Source organism: Nanorana parkeri, unplaced genomic scaffold (assembly GCF_000935625.1).
Source record: "Nanorana parkeri isolate BGI_ZX_2015 unplaced genomic scaffold, ASM93562v1 scaffold224, whole genome shotgun sequence".
Classification (NCBI taxonomy): Eukaryota; Metazoa; Chordata; class Amphibia; order Anura; family Dicroglossidae; genus Nanorana; species Nanorana parkeri.
In genome coordinates this window covers 327,855-342,843 of record NW_017306492.1, presented here as the reverse complement: position 1 = coordinate 342,843, position 14,989 = coordinate 327,855, and the positions used below count along the sequence as shown (strand labels likewise).

At 45.6% G+C, this 14,989-nt stretch overlaps 1 protein-coding gene across 2 annotated transcripts in view; it reads right to left on the bottom strand.

Moving 5' to 3' along the window:
- Positions 1-14,989, bottom strand: part of ASUN (asunder, spermatogenesis regulator) — a 45,641-nt gene that overhangs the window by 25,938 nt on the left and 4,714 nt on the right. Inside the window, exons 3-7 of one of the 2 annotated variants that reach the window (XM_018556089.1) lie at positions 14,455-14,657; positions 11,744-11,824; positions 11,565-11,655; positions 8,367-8,495; positions 8,229-8,252 (exon numbers count right to left, since the gene is read on the bottom strand). In XM_018556089.1, coding sequence (XP_018411591.1) covers positions 8,229-8,252; positions 8,367-8,495; positions 11,565-11,655; positions 11,744-11,824; positions 14,455-14,657 — 528 coding nt within the window. The remainder of the gene's footprint in view (positions 1-8,228; positions 8,253-8,366; positions 8,496-11,564; positions 11,656-11,743; positions 11,825-14,454; positions 14,658-14,989) is intronic. The other variant, XM_018556090.1, reaches the window with a different exon arrangement.

The window sequence follows — 14,989 nt, the reverse complement described above, 5'->3', positions numbered from 1 at the left end:
TCAGGAGGGAAGAGACCCACCACCTGGAGCTCAGGAGGGAAGAGACCCACCACCTGGAGCTCAGGAGGGAAGAGACCCACCACCTGGAGCTCAGGAGGGAAGAGACCCACCACCTGGAGCTCAGGAGGGAAGAGACCCACCACCTGGAGCTCAGGAGGGAAGAGACCCACCACCTGGAGCTCAGGAGGGAAGAGACCCACCACCTGGAGCTCAGGAGGGAAGAGACCCACCACCTGGAGCTCAGGAGGGAAGAGACCCACCACCTGGAGCTCAGGAGGGAAGAGACCCACCACCTGGAGCTCAGGAGGGAAGAGACCCACCACCTGGAGCTCAGGAGGGAAGAGACCCACCACCTGGAGCTCAGGAGGGAAGAGACCCACCACCTGGAGCTCAGGAGGGAAGAGACCCACCACCTGGAGCTCAGGAGGGAAGAGACCCACCACCTGGAGCTCAGGAGGGAAGAGACCCACTACTTGGAGCTCAAGAGGGAAGAGACCCACCACTTGGAGCTCAGTAGGGAAGAGACCCACCACCTGGAGCTGAGGAGGGAAGAGACCCACCACCAGGAGCTCAGGGGAGAAGAGACCCACCACCTGAAATGGAGGAGACCCACCTCCTGGAGCTCAGGAGGGAAGAGACCCACCACCTGGAGCTCAGGAGTGAAGAGAACAAACACTTGGAGCTCAGGAGGGAAGAGAACCAACACTTGGAGCTCAGGAGGGAAGAGAACCAACACTTGGAGCGCAGGAGGGAAGAGAACCAACACTTGGGGCTCAGGAGGGAAGAGAACCAACACTTGGGGCTCAGGAGGGAAGAGAACCAACACTTGGGGCTCAGGAGGGAAGAGAACCAACACTTGGAAATCAGGAGGAAAGAGAACCAACACTTGGAAATCAGGAGGGAAGAGAACCAACACTTGGAAATCAGGAGGAAGCAGACCCACTATGCAGAGCTTAGTAGGGAGTTTCCTGTAATAAAGACTGGCCACTGATGCTCTCTCTTTGTGCAGGGTGACTGGTCTTGTCTCTGCCCCCTCCTGTAGTTTTCTACAGGCAGCCGGTACAGGAAGGGTTCTACTGGGTTCCTCCCAGAGTTCTGCTCTCTGCATATATGTTATATACAGCACAGTGATGATATCACTGTTACTTAAGGTAATAACCAGGTTTGCAAAGGCATTTGATGCACACAAAGTGGATGTATATCCTTTGTGGTTATAAAGGAATATATTTAAATGAAAGTGTTTGTGCCTGGTGTTCAGCTTTAAAAGGTATAAAGAGCCGAAGCTCTGACAAAAGACAGATGTAGCAAACTAAATGTACCAAGTGCAGGCTATGGTGAGCAACTCTAGTATTACAGCTAAGCAGAAGCAGTGCCATGGCTGCCTGTGTGTGTTTAAAGATTACAAAATGGCAGCTGGCACTGTGCGCCTACCAATAGGGCTTCACCCCACTGTCTGATAACTGTATAAGCTGAGCTGGAAAGATTCACTTGCAAAACAGCTGGCTTTGCTTTCCTTTTAATTCATGTTGAAAGGGCCACAAAATAAACAGAATTTGCAATATTGGCTTTCATTTAGCGCAAAATGTTAGCAGGAATTTCCAAGAAATATTTCACACCCTGAAACGCAAATGAATAACTTTAAAAGTTCAAGAACTAACAGTGAAATAAATAAAAGATGGTCTAAGCACGGAACACTTCACAGCAGGAAATGGAAGGTGGAAAAATTAGGAATGGAAACTTCTAGAAAGGGTGGAGATGCTGCTAAAGCCCGGTATACACGCTTCGAATTTCAGCCAGTTCTCCATGGACCGGATAAAATTCACTGCGTGGGTGCCGGTATCAGCACCCTTCCCACCCAGCATCCCTCGAACAGCTGATCGAAAGAACCAGTTGGAGAATTCTCGGCCAATCAGCTGCTAGCTCAGTTTGGGTACTCTGATGGCGGCAGCTGTCAGAAGAAAAAGGAAATTCATCCATCAATGCCCGTAAGTGCTGATGGAGGAATCTATTCTATTCTGTAGAACTGCATACACCTAGATGAGGGGGGCTGCTCTGATGTGCAGTTCTCTGGCCATCTCGAAGCTACAAGCCTGTTCTGCTCACCTCGTAGAAGCACAGGATGCTGGGAGCACTGACGGTCATAAGGAGTTACGTTATCTGTTGCTGCTTTTTAGGCCTCATGTGTAAAAGTGTGTTTTCAACAGCCACCAATCCTAACATTTAATTTTCTAACCGGTGGCAGAAAAAGGAAATGATGGAATCTAACTAGTTATTTTCTTTGTTTACATATAGCCTCTTGTCAAGTGGATGATTGCCCCTATCTGTTGAGTTTCCCTGTTTTAGAGGTAGGCCCACGCTAGCGATCCTGTTGGTGGAAACTCCCAGCAACCGGGATCGCTACACAGATCACCCACCTGCATCTATGGCATCACTTCCTCGATGGACAAATCTCTCTCTCCTGCAATGAAGCAGAGGTGGGCAGATGCCATAAAGCAGGCAAGTGGTTTCTACACTCTACTAGCAATCCTTTTGGTGACATGTTGTTGCCAGCAACAAGATCGCTAGTCCACATGGGCCACACTAGGCTCCCCAATCCGGCACTGCCTGTGTTGCCTATAAGAACCAAACAAACTTTGTTGATCTCTCGTTTGGTAGAAGGAAAGGGAGAATGTGATTGGGTGATACAGGCAACATTGTTACAAGTAATTATTTCCTTAGGTATACATGGGCAAAAAGTGTGTAATGTTTCTTGTTGTCCAGAGTGACTGGAGTCCTGTTCATTTTCCAACCTGAACTGCAGTAACAGAGGCTGAAAGTGTACTGCTATGGGTATAAAAAAGCCCATCATGGGGCAAATCCTGGAGCAGTTGCCTGATGCACCCGGATTTCCCCTTTCTTTTTCCAGAAAATGATTGGCAGTTCTGATTGGCTGCTATCAGCAAAGGACCCATGAGCCCCCCAAGTCTGACATAACTCTCAATGCAGTCAATGTTTCCCTTCAGATTCCAGCCGGTTAGAATATTACAGCAGGGGTCTGACTGGGGAAATAATAAAAAGTTCTTTAAAGCAGGACTCCAGCTGGAATAATAGAAGACGCAATGCCACAGACAAAAATAACCTGTAAATAAAAGGCAAACTCTGCTAATACTAGGATTTCAATTAAAGTGACACTAAACTCAGGAGTTACATCTTAACGCATTTAAATACCTTCACTATTCAGAAAAAATGATCTACAGCCGAGTGATACACAAATTAGATACATTTTTGTTAATAGTTAACGCACTCAAATGCATTTTTAGGATTTAATTCTTGAGTTGAGTGTCACTTTCACCTAAACTGATTTCTTGCACCTTTTTGTATCGCCTTATGTTATAATTAAATGATTTTTGTTGGAAAATGTTTTAGGGTTCGTTCACACCAGCTTGAATGCTAAAAAGCATGGACGCTGGTGTACATTGTGTAGGGGCAGTGCAGGGTGGTGCAATATACTGGTACACATCACACTGTTTACTTTTGTTTAAACTCTATTAAAGTGTCATAAAATTACAGTCAAGCAAAACAAACGACAAACGCACTCAACAACTTGTCACCAGTTATACAGTAAGGTGCACACGAAATGGGCTTTGAACTGTAAAACAGTAGAAAGGCATCATGGCACACTCACAAACCAGCATGTAAAACAACTTGTCTCACCACTGAGGTTAATAATAGAGGTTTGGATACACGTCTTCTGCAGAAAATGTGAAAGCCGCACTGCCGCGCCAAGGCATCTCTTATAGTGCGGTCCTAACTCTAAACTACGAGAGTCTCCATCTTGGAGCACATGGGGGCAGAAGATTTCAAATTGGGTGCACCATTTCGTGTGCACCTTACTGTATAACTGGTGACAAGTTGTTGAGTGCGTTTGTCGTTTGTTTTGCTTGACCGATTTGGTGCAGCGACGCATGGGGTTTCTCAGCTGCCATTGGGATGTGCGGGATCCCTTGTGTGTTTCTGTGCTTTTAAGGAGGCTGGGCTTCCTCCTGACAAATCTGCACCCAATTTGAAATCTTCTGCCCCCATGTGCTCCAAGATGGAGACTCTCGTAGTTTAGAGTTAGGACCGCACTATAAGAGGTGGCTTGGCGCGGCAGTGCGGCTTTCACATTTTCTGCAGAAGACGTGTATCCAAACCTCTGTTATTTTTTTTGTAAATTCTTTATTTAAAGAGGTATTTTATAGTTACAAAAAACAGGGATGTCCAAATATGCATCACATACACGTACAGGAGGTCGTCCGCAAAAGCCGCCACCTTGTGCTGGACGGATCCTATGTGTACACCTTGTATGTCTGGGTTAGAGCGGATAGTACGTAGGAAGGGTTCTAAGGAAAGGATGAAGAGAAGGGGGGAAGGGGGCATCCTTGGCGGGTACCATTGGCTATGGAAAATGACCTTCTCGGACCTTGGCGGAGGGGGAGGAGTATAGGGCACGTATCCAGGTCAGCATGTGGGTACCCAAGCCCACTGCCTTCAGTGTGGCCGAGAGGAAGCCAAACCTCTGTTATTAACCTTAGTGGTGAGACAAGTTGTTTTACATGCTGGTTTGTGAGTGTGCCATGATGCCTTTCTACTGTTTCACAAAATTACAGTTCATTCAATTCTTTGTTCTTCTGCCCACTGCAGCGCAGTGATGTGTGATGAGTTTCATAAAAATACAGCGCAACAGCATTTGTAAACATAGCACCGCAGTCCACCTCAAACCAGTGTTGCGGCATAAACAGGGCACATAGAAAACAATGTACCCTTGTATTGAGCCTGCACTGATCTATGCAGATCAATGGACATGGTGTGAATGAACCCTTAAAGCAGAACTCCAGTTTGCAATGTATTACTAGCACAGGGTTTAGTGACCCCCATCCGCCATATTTTCTGCATTACTCTTTCATGTATTCAATGCAGAGCTTCACTAAAATCTTTTCTCCGGCTATAGCTCCAATTAAACTTCCAGGTGCGGGACATCCAGTGCTGCACAGCCAGTTCCTGTCCTAGCTGGCTGTCCTGTTTACATCCTCTAGGAGTTTTCCAGATTACAGGAGTGACACTGTTAATGTGCAACGCTAGTAGTGGAGTAATATTAAATACATTACAGCTTTACACAGCTCAATCTGCAATGTCTACTGGTATTTGTGATTCCCTGAGTGGGTGCGCTACTCACTGACATCAGGACAGAGATCGCAGAGGTCACGTGACCTTAAATTTAGAATCTTTAAAAGGTAGTAGTTGAATGTTAAATAAGTGAATAAATAAATGAAATCATGGAGCAGGGTGGAGTCACAGGGGAGTTCCGCTTTAATATACCATGTCTCTAAATGGAAATGGCAGAGCCAAGTATCTGCCACACCCTTCTTGACAAGTGTCCTCATACAGACTTGTATTACAGAGGAAGAGATGGAGCTCTGTCGGACCAGGCTTGATAAATTATGGAGTAAACTTGGCATTGTGGTGAAACTCATTTGCCTATTGCACTTTGCAGTCATATTTAAACACCCCATAATAGAAGTCACCAGCACGCGATGATATGTGCAAGAAGTAAGCACTTTTTATTCAATCGTCACATGCGTCAAACAGCCAACGTTTCTGGGCCATGCAGGGTCCTTCTGGGCGACATAGTGACCCAACTATGTGCTGGTGACTTCTATTATGGACTGTATCTGACACGGCGCCATCCGTGTTGTCACTTCAAGCACCAACCTCTCATCCAAGGTCTGTATGTTGTATGGAGTGCAGGTGATTTCGTATTATATATTTAAACACCCGGCGCACTGTCTATAACTGGGCCTTAAAATTGGCATTGCTCCGTAAACAGAAAAAGCCATACTGCACAGCTTACTCAAGTGTGTGTCCATAGCAGTTACATGGCTTGCCACCGCAGTGCATTCAATGTCCAGCACTCAATCTGCACTGACAATGGGTTTCTGGATCTGAGGCTGCCAAACATCTAATTATTTCACAGGTGTCAGCCCCTGGCCGGCCGGCCGGGCCCTAACAGTTTGTTCACACTTGTAAGTTGTGGAGTACAGCTCCTTTATGAAACACAAAATGTTGTTGTTTTACCTGCCAAAGGCTTGTATTTCTGTCTATGCAGCTTGAAGATTTACACAGCTCTGACACATACCACAACGTTGTCTGGCAGGGCAGGAGACCAACATTTTCTCTGCTGCAGTTAAGTTACACTTATAAGTCATGTCCTTCCCCCAGCTTGTGACGGGATAGTGAAAGGAGAAGCAGCAGACAGATTAGCTCATCTTGCTGTCACTCTGCTCTTTCCGCCTATAACCATATCCCTTTTTGAGTACATGAGGACAATTGACTGGCACCCTGTGCTGCTTCTCCTTCGTACAGTATGAGTTCTGCTGTAGAATGAATTGCAGAGGCTGATACTAAGCCAAATTCAGATACCTACATTGCTTGCATTTCTAAAACAAATATTTATTGCTGTATCAATGAACACCGAGCTGCATTATGTTGTCTTATATCTGCCTGGAGTTCAGCTTGCATCTTTCACTTGCTTGATTAGAAAACTCCCCAAATCTTCAATTTACGGGTGTGTAGAATAGGCATTCCCCCTTCCACCTCTACACCCCCCCCTTTGCATCCTACAGTGCTATGTCCAGCAACCAGTCATCAGCCCTGGACAGTGGTGGGGAAAAAGTTACTACATGCAGAGCCACTTGAGATGGACTCCATCTTAGGTCAAGAGCCTCATTCTGCATCTTTCAGAAGATAACCTTTGTTGATGCTACAGGTTCCAGGTAGTTTTTGTAAAGTATACAGTATAGTGCTACTTAACATTCCTGAAGTAATGCCTTAATACAAGTTATGACACAGTGGTCCTGTTATTAAATGAGGCCTGCTTTTATTAGTACACACCGGGCCTGAATAGTATTATTTAAAGCATTATTAAACGTTCAGTTGAAATCATCTAAATAGGTTTCAGATGCATCAAAACAAACAATGTGCAGTTCATCTTCATTAGAAAGCAGCCACAGCCTGAGTAGTGAATCCTGTCCCCCGCTGGCGTGTTGCAGAGGTGGACCCTCTAACGGAGTCAGAGATAGAGCTCTCCAGTCAGCAGGGAGCATGAGCTTTGCTGATTGCAGAGTGCTAGGTCTGACATCCCTGATGCATCTAAACACAAGATGTTCTATGTCTGACTGTTCATTTTCTTACTAAAGCAGCAATTAGCAAAGCTCATGCTCACTGCTGATTGGTGAGCTCAAGCTCTGATTCAACAGAGGGTGTGTCGGACATCTGCAGAGATACCACTGCTTCCCCACAGAGAGTAAGGAGCTAGGCTTTTCTACTCAGGCTGTAGCTGTTTTCTAAAGCATAACTCTAAAGCTGGCCATACCCCTATAGATTATCTGCAGATCTTCTCTGGTCAGAGGGAAAAAGTGCAACAGATTCCTCCATCTACGTTAAACTGTGTGGATGGAGGAATCTCCCACTGGGCCAAGCTTCACTTTCTTGCTAGTCGGCCCCGCTGGCTCTCAAAAATACCTGACCAATGCCAGCATCCAATCAGATTGTTCAGGTATTTTGAGAGCCAGCGGGGCCGACTAGCAAGAAAGTGAAGCTTGGCCCAGTGGGAGATTCCTCCATCCACACAGTTTAACGTAGATGGAGGAATCTGTTGCACTTTTTCCATCTGACCATAGAACATCTGCAGATCATCTATAGGTGTATGGCCAGCTTTAGACTTTGCAGATCTTTTGTTTTGATGCCTCTGAAACGTATTCAGCTGATTTGACTAAAAGTTCAACTCTGCTTTGAAATTCAGGCAAAAAATGTGGTCCCACGATCAAAAACGTCTGCAGGAATTTTTTTTTCTTGTTGCCCACTGCAACTAATCATATATTTAACTTCATTCTTTCCCACAGCATCACATTCATCAAATGGAGAAATTGATTGGTTGCTGCAGGCAACTAGTACTGTCCTTCGTTTAGGCGCTTTCCATGCATGAAGCCCAAAATGGCTCGTGGACATGAAAGGAACCAACCAACACGGATGTGAAAGCAAAAGGAATCACACAAGGGCAGACATGGCTACACGACCACAGGGTGGCGCTAATAACACAGCAGGTGGGGAGGGGGGGTTACTTCTTTGTAAGTAAGCAGAAAGCTGCCTGAGACACTGTTCTAGGGAATGCTTGCGTTTGAATGGGGGAGTGTTTTCCAAAACGTACTAACCTGATCAGAGACACTGAGTGTGGGCTAGTGAAAAACAGAAAGATATGATATGGAGAGGGAAACAAAACCAAAGTAAAAATAAAATAAAAAATTACAGAAAAACATGGCAGTGGGAAGGACATGACTAAGAGCACCTACCTTCATGGGGATGTTCGTTATGGTGGTGGAAGCCAGGTCAAAGTTCAGCTGGACTAAATGATTCAGTTTTGTGGAGAGGTGCCTACCGGCCCGGACGCTGTGGACTTCGCTGGTCAATACAGATGACAGCTGGTGACAAAATGAGGAAGAATTTTGTTTTTAAGTTTGTGTACATAGGCATTTCTGGAGCATTTGTCATGAGATACATTGGCTTTATGTGTTGGGCTTTTGGTGCCATAAAAATAAAAAATACCCCTTCAAATTACCCTATTTGTAAACCTTGCTGTAGGTCTACCCCCACACTGTAAGGGTTAAGTGCTTGTCATCTAGGTATCGTCATGAGGGAGCATGGAGCCGGCTTCCCGGGCAATCAGGGAGCATGCAGCCGGCTTCACGGGCAATCAGGGAGCATGGAGCCAGCTTCCCGGGCAATCAGGGAACATGGAGCCGGCTTCCCGGGCAATCAGGGAGCATGGAGCCGGCTTCCCGGGCAATCAGGGAGCATGGAGCCGGCTTCCCGGGCAATCAGGGAGCATGGAGCCGGCTTCCCGGGCAATCAGGGAGCATGGAGCCGGCTTCCCGGCACTTAGCAAGCTGGGCAGCGTGTAACGACTCGCTGCCCAGCTTCCTGATATTGGAAGCATCGGGCTAGGCATCGGAGCATTTTGGCGCCTACGAGTACTCGCCCAAATACTCGGCAACGGCACTGATACTAGTATAGGTGCATCCCTAGTTGTAACCCTTAATGATGAAACTAACTAATATCATTTATCTACTCATAGTAACTCTTGGCTGTGTATCTTTATAAGCAAATACCTGGTGATCCTTCCAGTCTCATTGTGTTCTCCCAGCATTCCGACCAAGCCTCGCACAAATGCAGATCCATGCTGGCATGGTCAGTTTGCGTCTAGGGCTGCAACTAATAATCATTTTCATTATCAAATAGTTGGCCGATTATTTATTTGATTAATCGGATACCAAAATGAAATAAATACCATACTTAAACTATGAGATCGAGAAGCATGAGAACGGCTTCCCTGCTAATCAGGACTTGATTAATGGGACTTTCAGTATCGGCAACTACCAAAAAAAAAAATATCGGTACTCGTACTTGATACCGAAATACCGGTATCGGTGCATCCCTAGCTACAACCACCTTAACTTTAACGTATAGTGAAGGAAAAGCTTTGAAAAGGGTTAAAACCTGTTAGCTTTTTTTTTGCTATCTCTATCCAGTTGGGGAGAGTTCTACTCACTTTCTCTCTCAAATATACAACAGGATGTAAAAGAAAATCTCTCCAAAATGAGGGAAAACCCCTCTTAGTTGTCCCTGGAACCAATGTCCTCACTGGAAGACTTGCCCCGTATTCCTGTTCTAGTGACCGCTCAAAATGTTACATTCTCACTCACGTGCAGTCCTGGTGACATTATTTACTAGGACAAATAGAGGGTGGATCGCCCCAGAGAAGACAATATAAACCTGACAGGGGTTCTAACCCTTCCACACTTTAACATAATACTTAAAGTGACATTAAACCCTCAGATTTTTTAACATAAACCAATACTGTAATGTGTGCCTTACTGTAATCCATGGTTGTTTCACTTCTCTTTGCTGCTCTTCCTTTTAAATCCTTATCTCTTCTCATGCTGGGCAGAACTTCTGTTTTGCAGCAGACTGCCTTGTCTCTGGAATGGATACATGGTGTCTGTGTGTAGGTTCACAACCTGAGCCAGCACTACAGGAAGAGGCACTCAGCTGCAAAGGGAAGTTCTCCCCCAGCATGAGAAGACATGAGGATTTAAAAAGGAAGAGCAGCAAAGAGAAGGGACACTACCATGGATTACAGTGAGGCACACATTACAGTTATGTTAAAAAAATTGAGGGTTTAGGGCTTGTTCACACCAAGCGTGGAGCAGATCCAGAGCAGAGCAGGTGCAGACCGGATCAAAACTGCGTCCAATGTATTCCAATGGTATTTTTTGCTCCAGTTCACATCGCAGCGTGCAGTTGCAGAGCAGATCCAGAGCAGGTGAAAGAACTGCAGCAGGCCCTATTTTACCTGCTCTGGAGCACATCAGAAACGCATCAAAAACGCATGCCAATGCCTGGAACACACTGGAGGCCCATTTTAAACTTTCAAAAAAAAAAATATTTTTTTTTTCCACCAAAAAGAGCCCGGAACGCATCAAAAACGCGTCTAAAAGACTGGATCTGACTGGATCTGCTCTGCATTTGGTGTGAACAAGGCCTTAAAGTAGAAGTGTGGCCAAGATATGAACAATCAAATATTTACATCTTCTTAAATCGCAACTGTACTTTCAGGTTAGAGCAGAACTAAAGTTCTGGGGCCCTATAAGCTCTTCCCATAACATGTAGGTATACACAGTATATGTGCACGTTATAGCACACTTACCCTGCAAAGTGCTTCCTTTAGCTTTTCCCTCCCCTAGCTCCATCTTCTCCCAGTTATATTCTGTGTCAGGAGTCTTTAGCCTTTCTTACTGGCTGGGCCCAGGATCTTATAACTCCTTTGCATGTGCGGCTCATAGATGCTGGCTTGTACATTGAGCTACACGTATGCGGTTTTCAAGGCTCAATTTGTACAAATTGTGTCCGATTTTGCAAAAATTGCTAGCAGGCCGGGCTACAGATTTTATGGAAGAAGAGCTGAGCTGCTGAGTCAATGATGAGGGGGATGCTGAGCAAATGAATGCCTACTGGGAGAGGGGAGCAGAGCTGCTGAGTCAAAAGCTAGGAGAGAGTGGAGCAGGGAGAGCTAAGCTAGTGAGTCACTGCTGAGAGGAGGAAGCGGAGCTGCAAAGTCGTTGCTCGGAAGGGGGGACCAGAAATGCTGTGTCACTGCAGGGAAGGTGAGCAGTGGGAAGCTGAGCTTTTGAGTCAATGCTGGGTGGAAAAAAATAGTTAATGAGAGAAAATGAAAAGTGTTTGCACTGTACATCTCAACGATAACTTGCTCCACATTACCTACAGCTACAAAGGTCAGTCAAGGTTTATTTCAAATCTCATTTACTCCTTGCTAAGAACATGTAAATATCTGAATATCCATGGCCTGGCCACAGTTTTAATTTAACTCAATTACAATATGATTTCAAAATATGTGCTGAGTGAAAATAAAATGAGGTGGCCAAGCAGAATTATCACGGGTTACCGCACACTTTGCCAATAGCACCACCTACCTCTTTCTTGGGCCGATCAGACACAAGGCTGTCATCCCCGACTGGGTATGTGTGAATTAACACCAGCTCACACTTCTGAATCTGCATGAGACTGCAACAGACAAAAGGTTACTTCTCGAGGTTCAAAAGCAATTGGTATTTAAAACCAAAATGTGTTTAGCCAAATTTTGTGTACGTACTGATCGGAGCCGGCAGCCAGCTTGTTGTGCTCATGTATGGTCTCGCTGACACAGTCCTCCAACATCTGAACGTGGCTGTCGCTGGAGAGCAAAAAGAAAGAGAGAAAAGATAAAACCAGGCAGGTGGACAATATGGCTTCCACAACTGACAGCTATGACCATCGGTAGACAAATTCAATAGGATGATGCCAATGCTTAACGTGATATAAGCTGGAATAAAGCTGAACTCCGGCACCAAAACTTTGATTGGAATATATTCCTCAATGGCCACAAAGGATATAAAACCGATTTGTGTTCACCAAATGCCTTTACATTAGGGCTGCAACAATTAATCAACTAAATCGATTATAATCGATTATTGAAAAAGTTGTCAGCGTTTTCAATCATCGATTAATCGGCTTTCGATTAGTTGGCCCTGTTCACGGCTCCACACACACTCATTCCCACCTCACGCTCGACACTGCCAGACCCGCATCCACGCTCCACACGCGGCACCTTCTCCCCACCTCACGCTCACCGCCCGCCCACATCCTCAATCGGCACAGGGACGCGGGGAGAAGAAGAAGTACGGAGGAGCAGGTGGGGGATGACAGCCGCCGATAGACAGGCCCGATCTCAGAAGCAAGTTGCTGGAAGACTGCTCATGTAAGGCTGCACTTTCCCACACATGGTGCTCTATAATGTATTTGTATTCTTCTATAGCTGATGGTATACAACAAATCCCAGCAATACATTATACACTGTATGTATAATGTATTGCTGGGATTTGTTGTATTCTTATATAGCTGGTGGTATTCTGCATTGCGCTGTATAAAGGACTACAAATCCCAGCAATAATACATTATACAGTGCAATGCAGAATACCACCAGCTAAAGAGTACAACAAATCCCAGCAATAATACATTATATAGTGGTGCAATGCCGAATACCACTAGCTATAGAGGGCAGGGCCATCCTTACCATCTTGTCTTGAATTGTATTGTGATTGTAATGTCTTCCTTATATTGTAAAGCGCTGCGCCAACTGTTGGCGCTATATCCTGTATAATAATAGAGGACTACAAAACCCAGCAATTGTACATTATACAGCGCAATGCACAATACCTTTGCAGAATACTTTGTAAAGTAGAAGTGACATCATCACTGTGCTGCACATAGCCTGTGCCAGAGGTACCTCCAACTGCTGGAATTACAAGTCCCATTAGGCATTGCAAGACTGACAGTTACAGGCATGATTCCCAGAGACATGTTGGGATTTCTAGTTAAAGCACAGCTGGAGGGCTGAATATGCCCTTCCATGGCCTGTGCAGACAGCACAGATGTAGGAGGGACCCAGCAGGCCCCACCCACTACAGGTTGCCTGCAGAAAACTACAGGAGGGGGCGGAGACAAGACTAGTCACCCTGCACAAGGAAAGAGAGCAGCAATGACTGGTCTGTGCTACAGGAAGCTCCTGCAGAGAGATATACTGCAGACACAGCTTCATCCTGGATTACTACAGTAGTGCACTTACATCCAACCCAGAAAAAAACGGCTAGTAGCGGTGTTTCTGGCTGTGGAAGAGAACAAAGATATGACCTACTGCCCGCCAGACCAGCAAGTATTTAACTTCTTCTTTACAGGGTGCTTCAGGCTAAAAGCTTTAGTGCTTTCCTCTTCTGGAATCATACAGTTACTGTCCGAGCTGGCCCAGCTCCCTCACCCCTCTCCTCCCTACATAAACTTTCCTATAGTTGCTGGAGAAGTCAAGGGGAATACTAGTATAGAGTGCCACTTGAATGACAGCTTTGAGTCAACAGTCACATCCAAGATGGTGACACCCAGCAGCAGTCTTTGGGCTTTTGGATGTCTACACAAGGGAGGCTTTTACAGGTAAATAAGATGAATAAAACCGGTTAAACGTAGGGATGCACAGATACCGGTATTTGGGTACCGAGTACAGATATTTTTTTTTCTGGTACTCGCCGTTACCGAATACCGAAAGTCCCATTCAGGAAGCCAGGTGGCGTGTAATGACTCGCCACCTGGCTTCCTGATTAGTCGGGAAGCCGAGCAGCGTGTAAAGACTCGCCATCCGGCTTCTCGATTAGCAAGGAAGCCGTCTGCAAAGCCTCACCCCAAATACTCGGTATCGGTGCATCCCTAGTTCAATGCACATATAATCTTATGGAAAGATTGTTGTGAAAATGAATGCTCTAATGACAGGGTCTCTTTAAAGTACATCTAAACCCCAAAAATATGTAATATATTACAGCTTAACGATCCTTAGATGTGGCAGTTGCATTCGTTTTCCTTTTTCCAGCGTTTGTTACCCCCTTTTGTGCAGTAACACACTTCCTGTCCTAGGGTGGCAATGCTCCCTCATCCTACTGTATCATTGGAAAAGAGTGATCACCTGAGCCGGCTTTCTGGATCTGGACTACAAATACCCCCCTCTCCTTATCTCTATTGCATAACATAACAGCATTGTTTGATCTTTCAGTTAAGTGCACAGGAAGATACAAGGACATTGGGTTTCTGGCAGGATCAACTGTTCATGTTCTGTTCTTGTAGAAAATGTTCTTAGGCTGAAAAAATAAAAATCTAATGCAGCCACATCTCGGGACTAGTAAGCTGATATATGTGACATTTTTGCTCTTGGGTTTACATATTGCTTTAAGATAAAGGCTTCTATGGGTCAGTCCTGCTGGAGGAGATGCAAAAGATTTGTACCTCTTGGCGTTGGTGAGACAGATGATGCGTCCCCTATTCGCCACGCAGTCTGCATTCTCCATTAGCATCGTCCTGGACTCATGCTGGTAATCAGTGATCTTACACAAGGACTCCACAGCTGCTACCAGCCCATGGAGAATGCTGCAACACTCCGGGTCTGCCCGAGGATTGGGGGGCCCAATCGAGGCCAAGGCTGCCATTAACTAGAAAAAAGAAGACATTTTTTATGTTGCAACAACAGGAAGTGATAAACTGAATAAAGGGACCACTAGCAACAATCAGTCCATACAATAGTAGATGGCAGAAAAGTACTGAAATCAGGTTCTTTAAAGTCCATCTCTGGGAAAACAAAAAAGTACCCTTGTAGTGGGGCTTCCCCTGCACTGCAAGGGTTAAGTGCTCCTTTTTTTGTCCAGGGCAGGGGTTGCCAAACTGTGGACCTCCAGCTGTGATGCAACCACAAATCCCATGAAGCATTGGAAAACTTTTACAGCCACAGCTGTGACTCCCAGAGGCAGATGCATGATGGGATTGT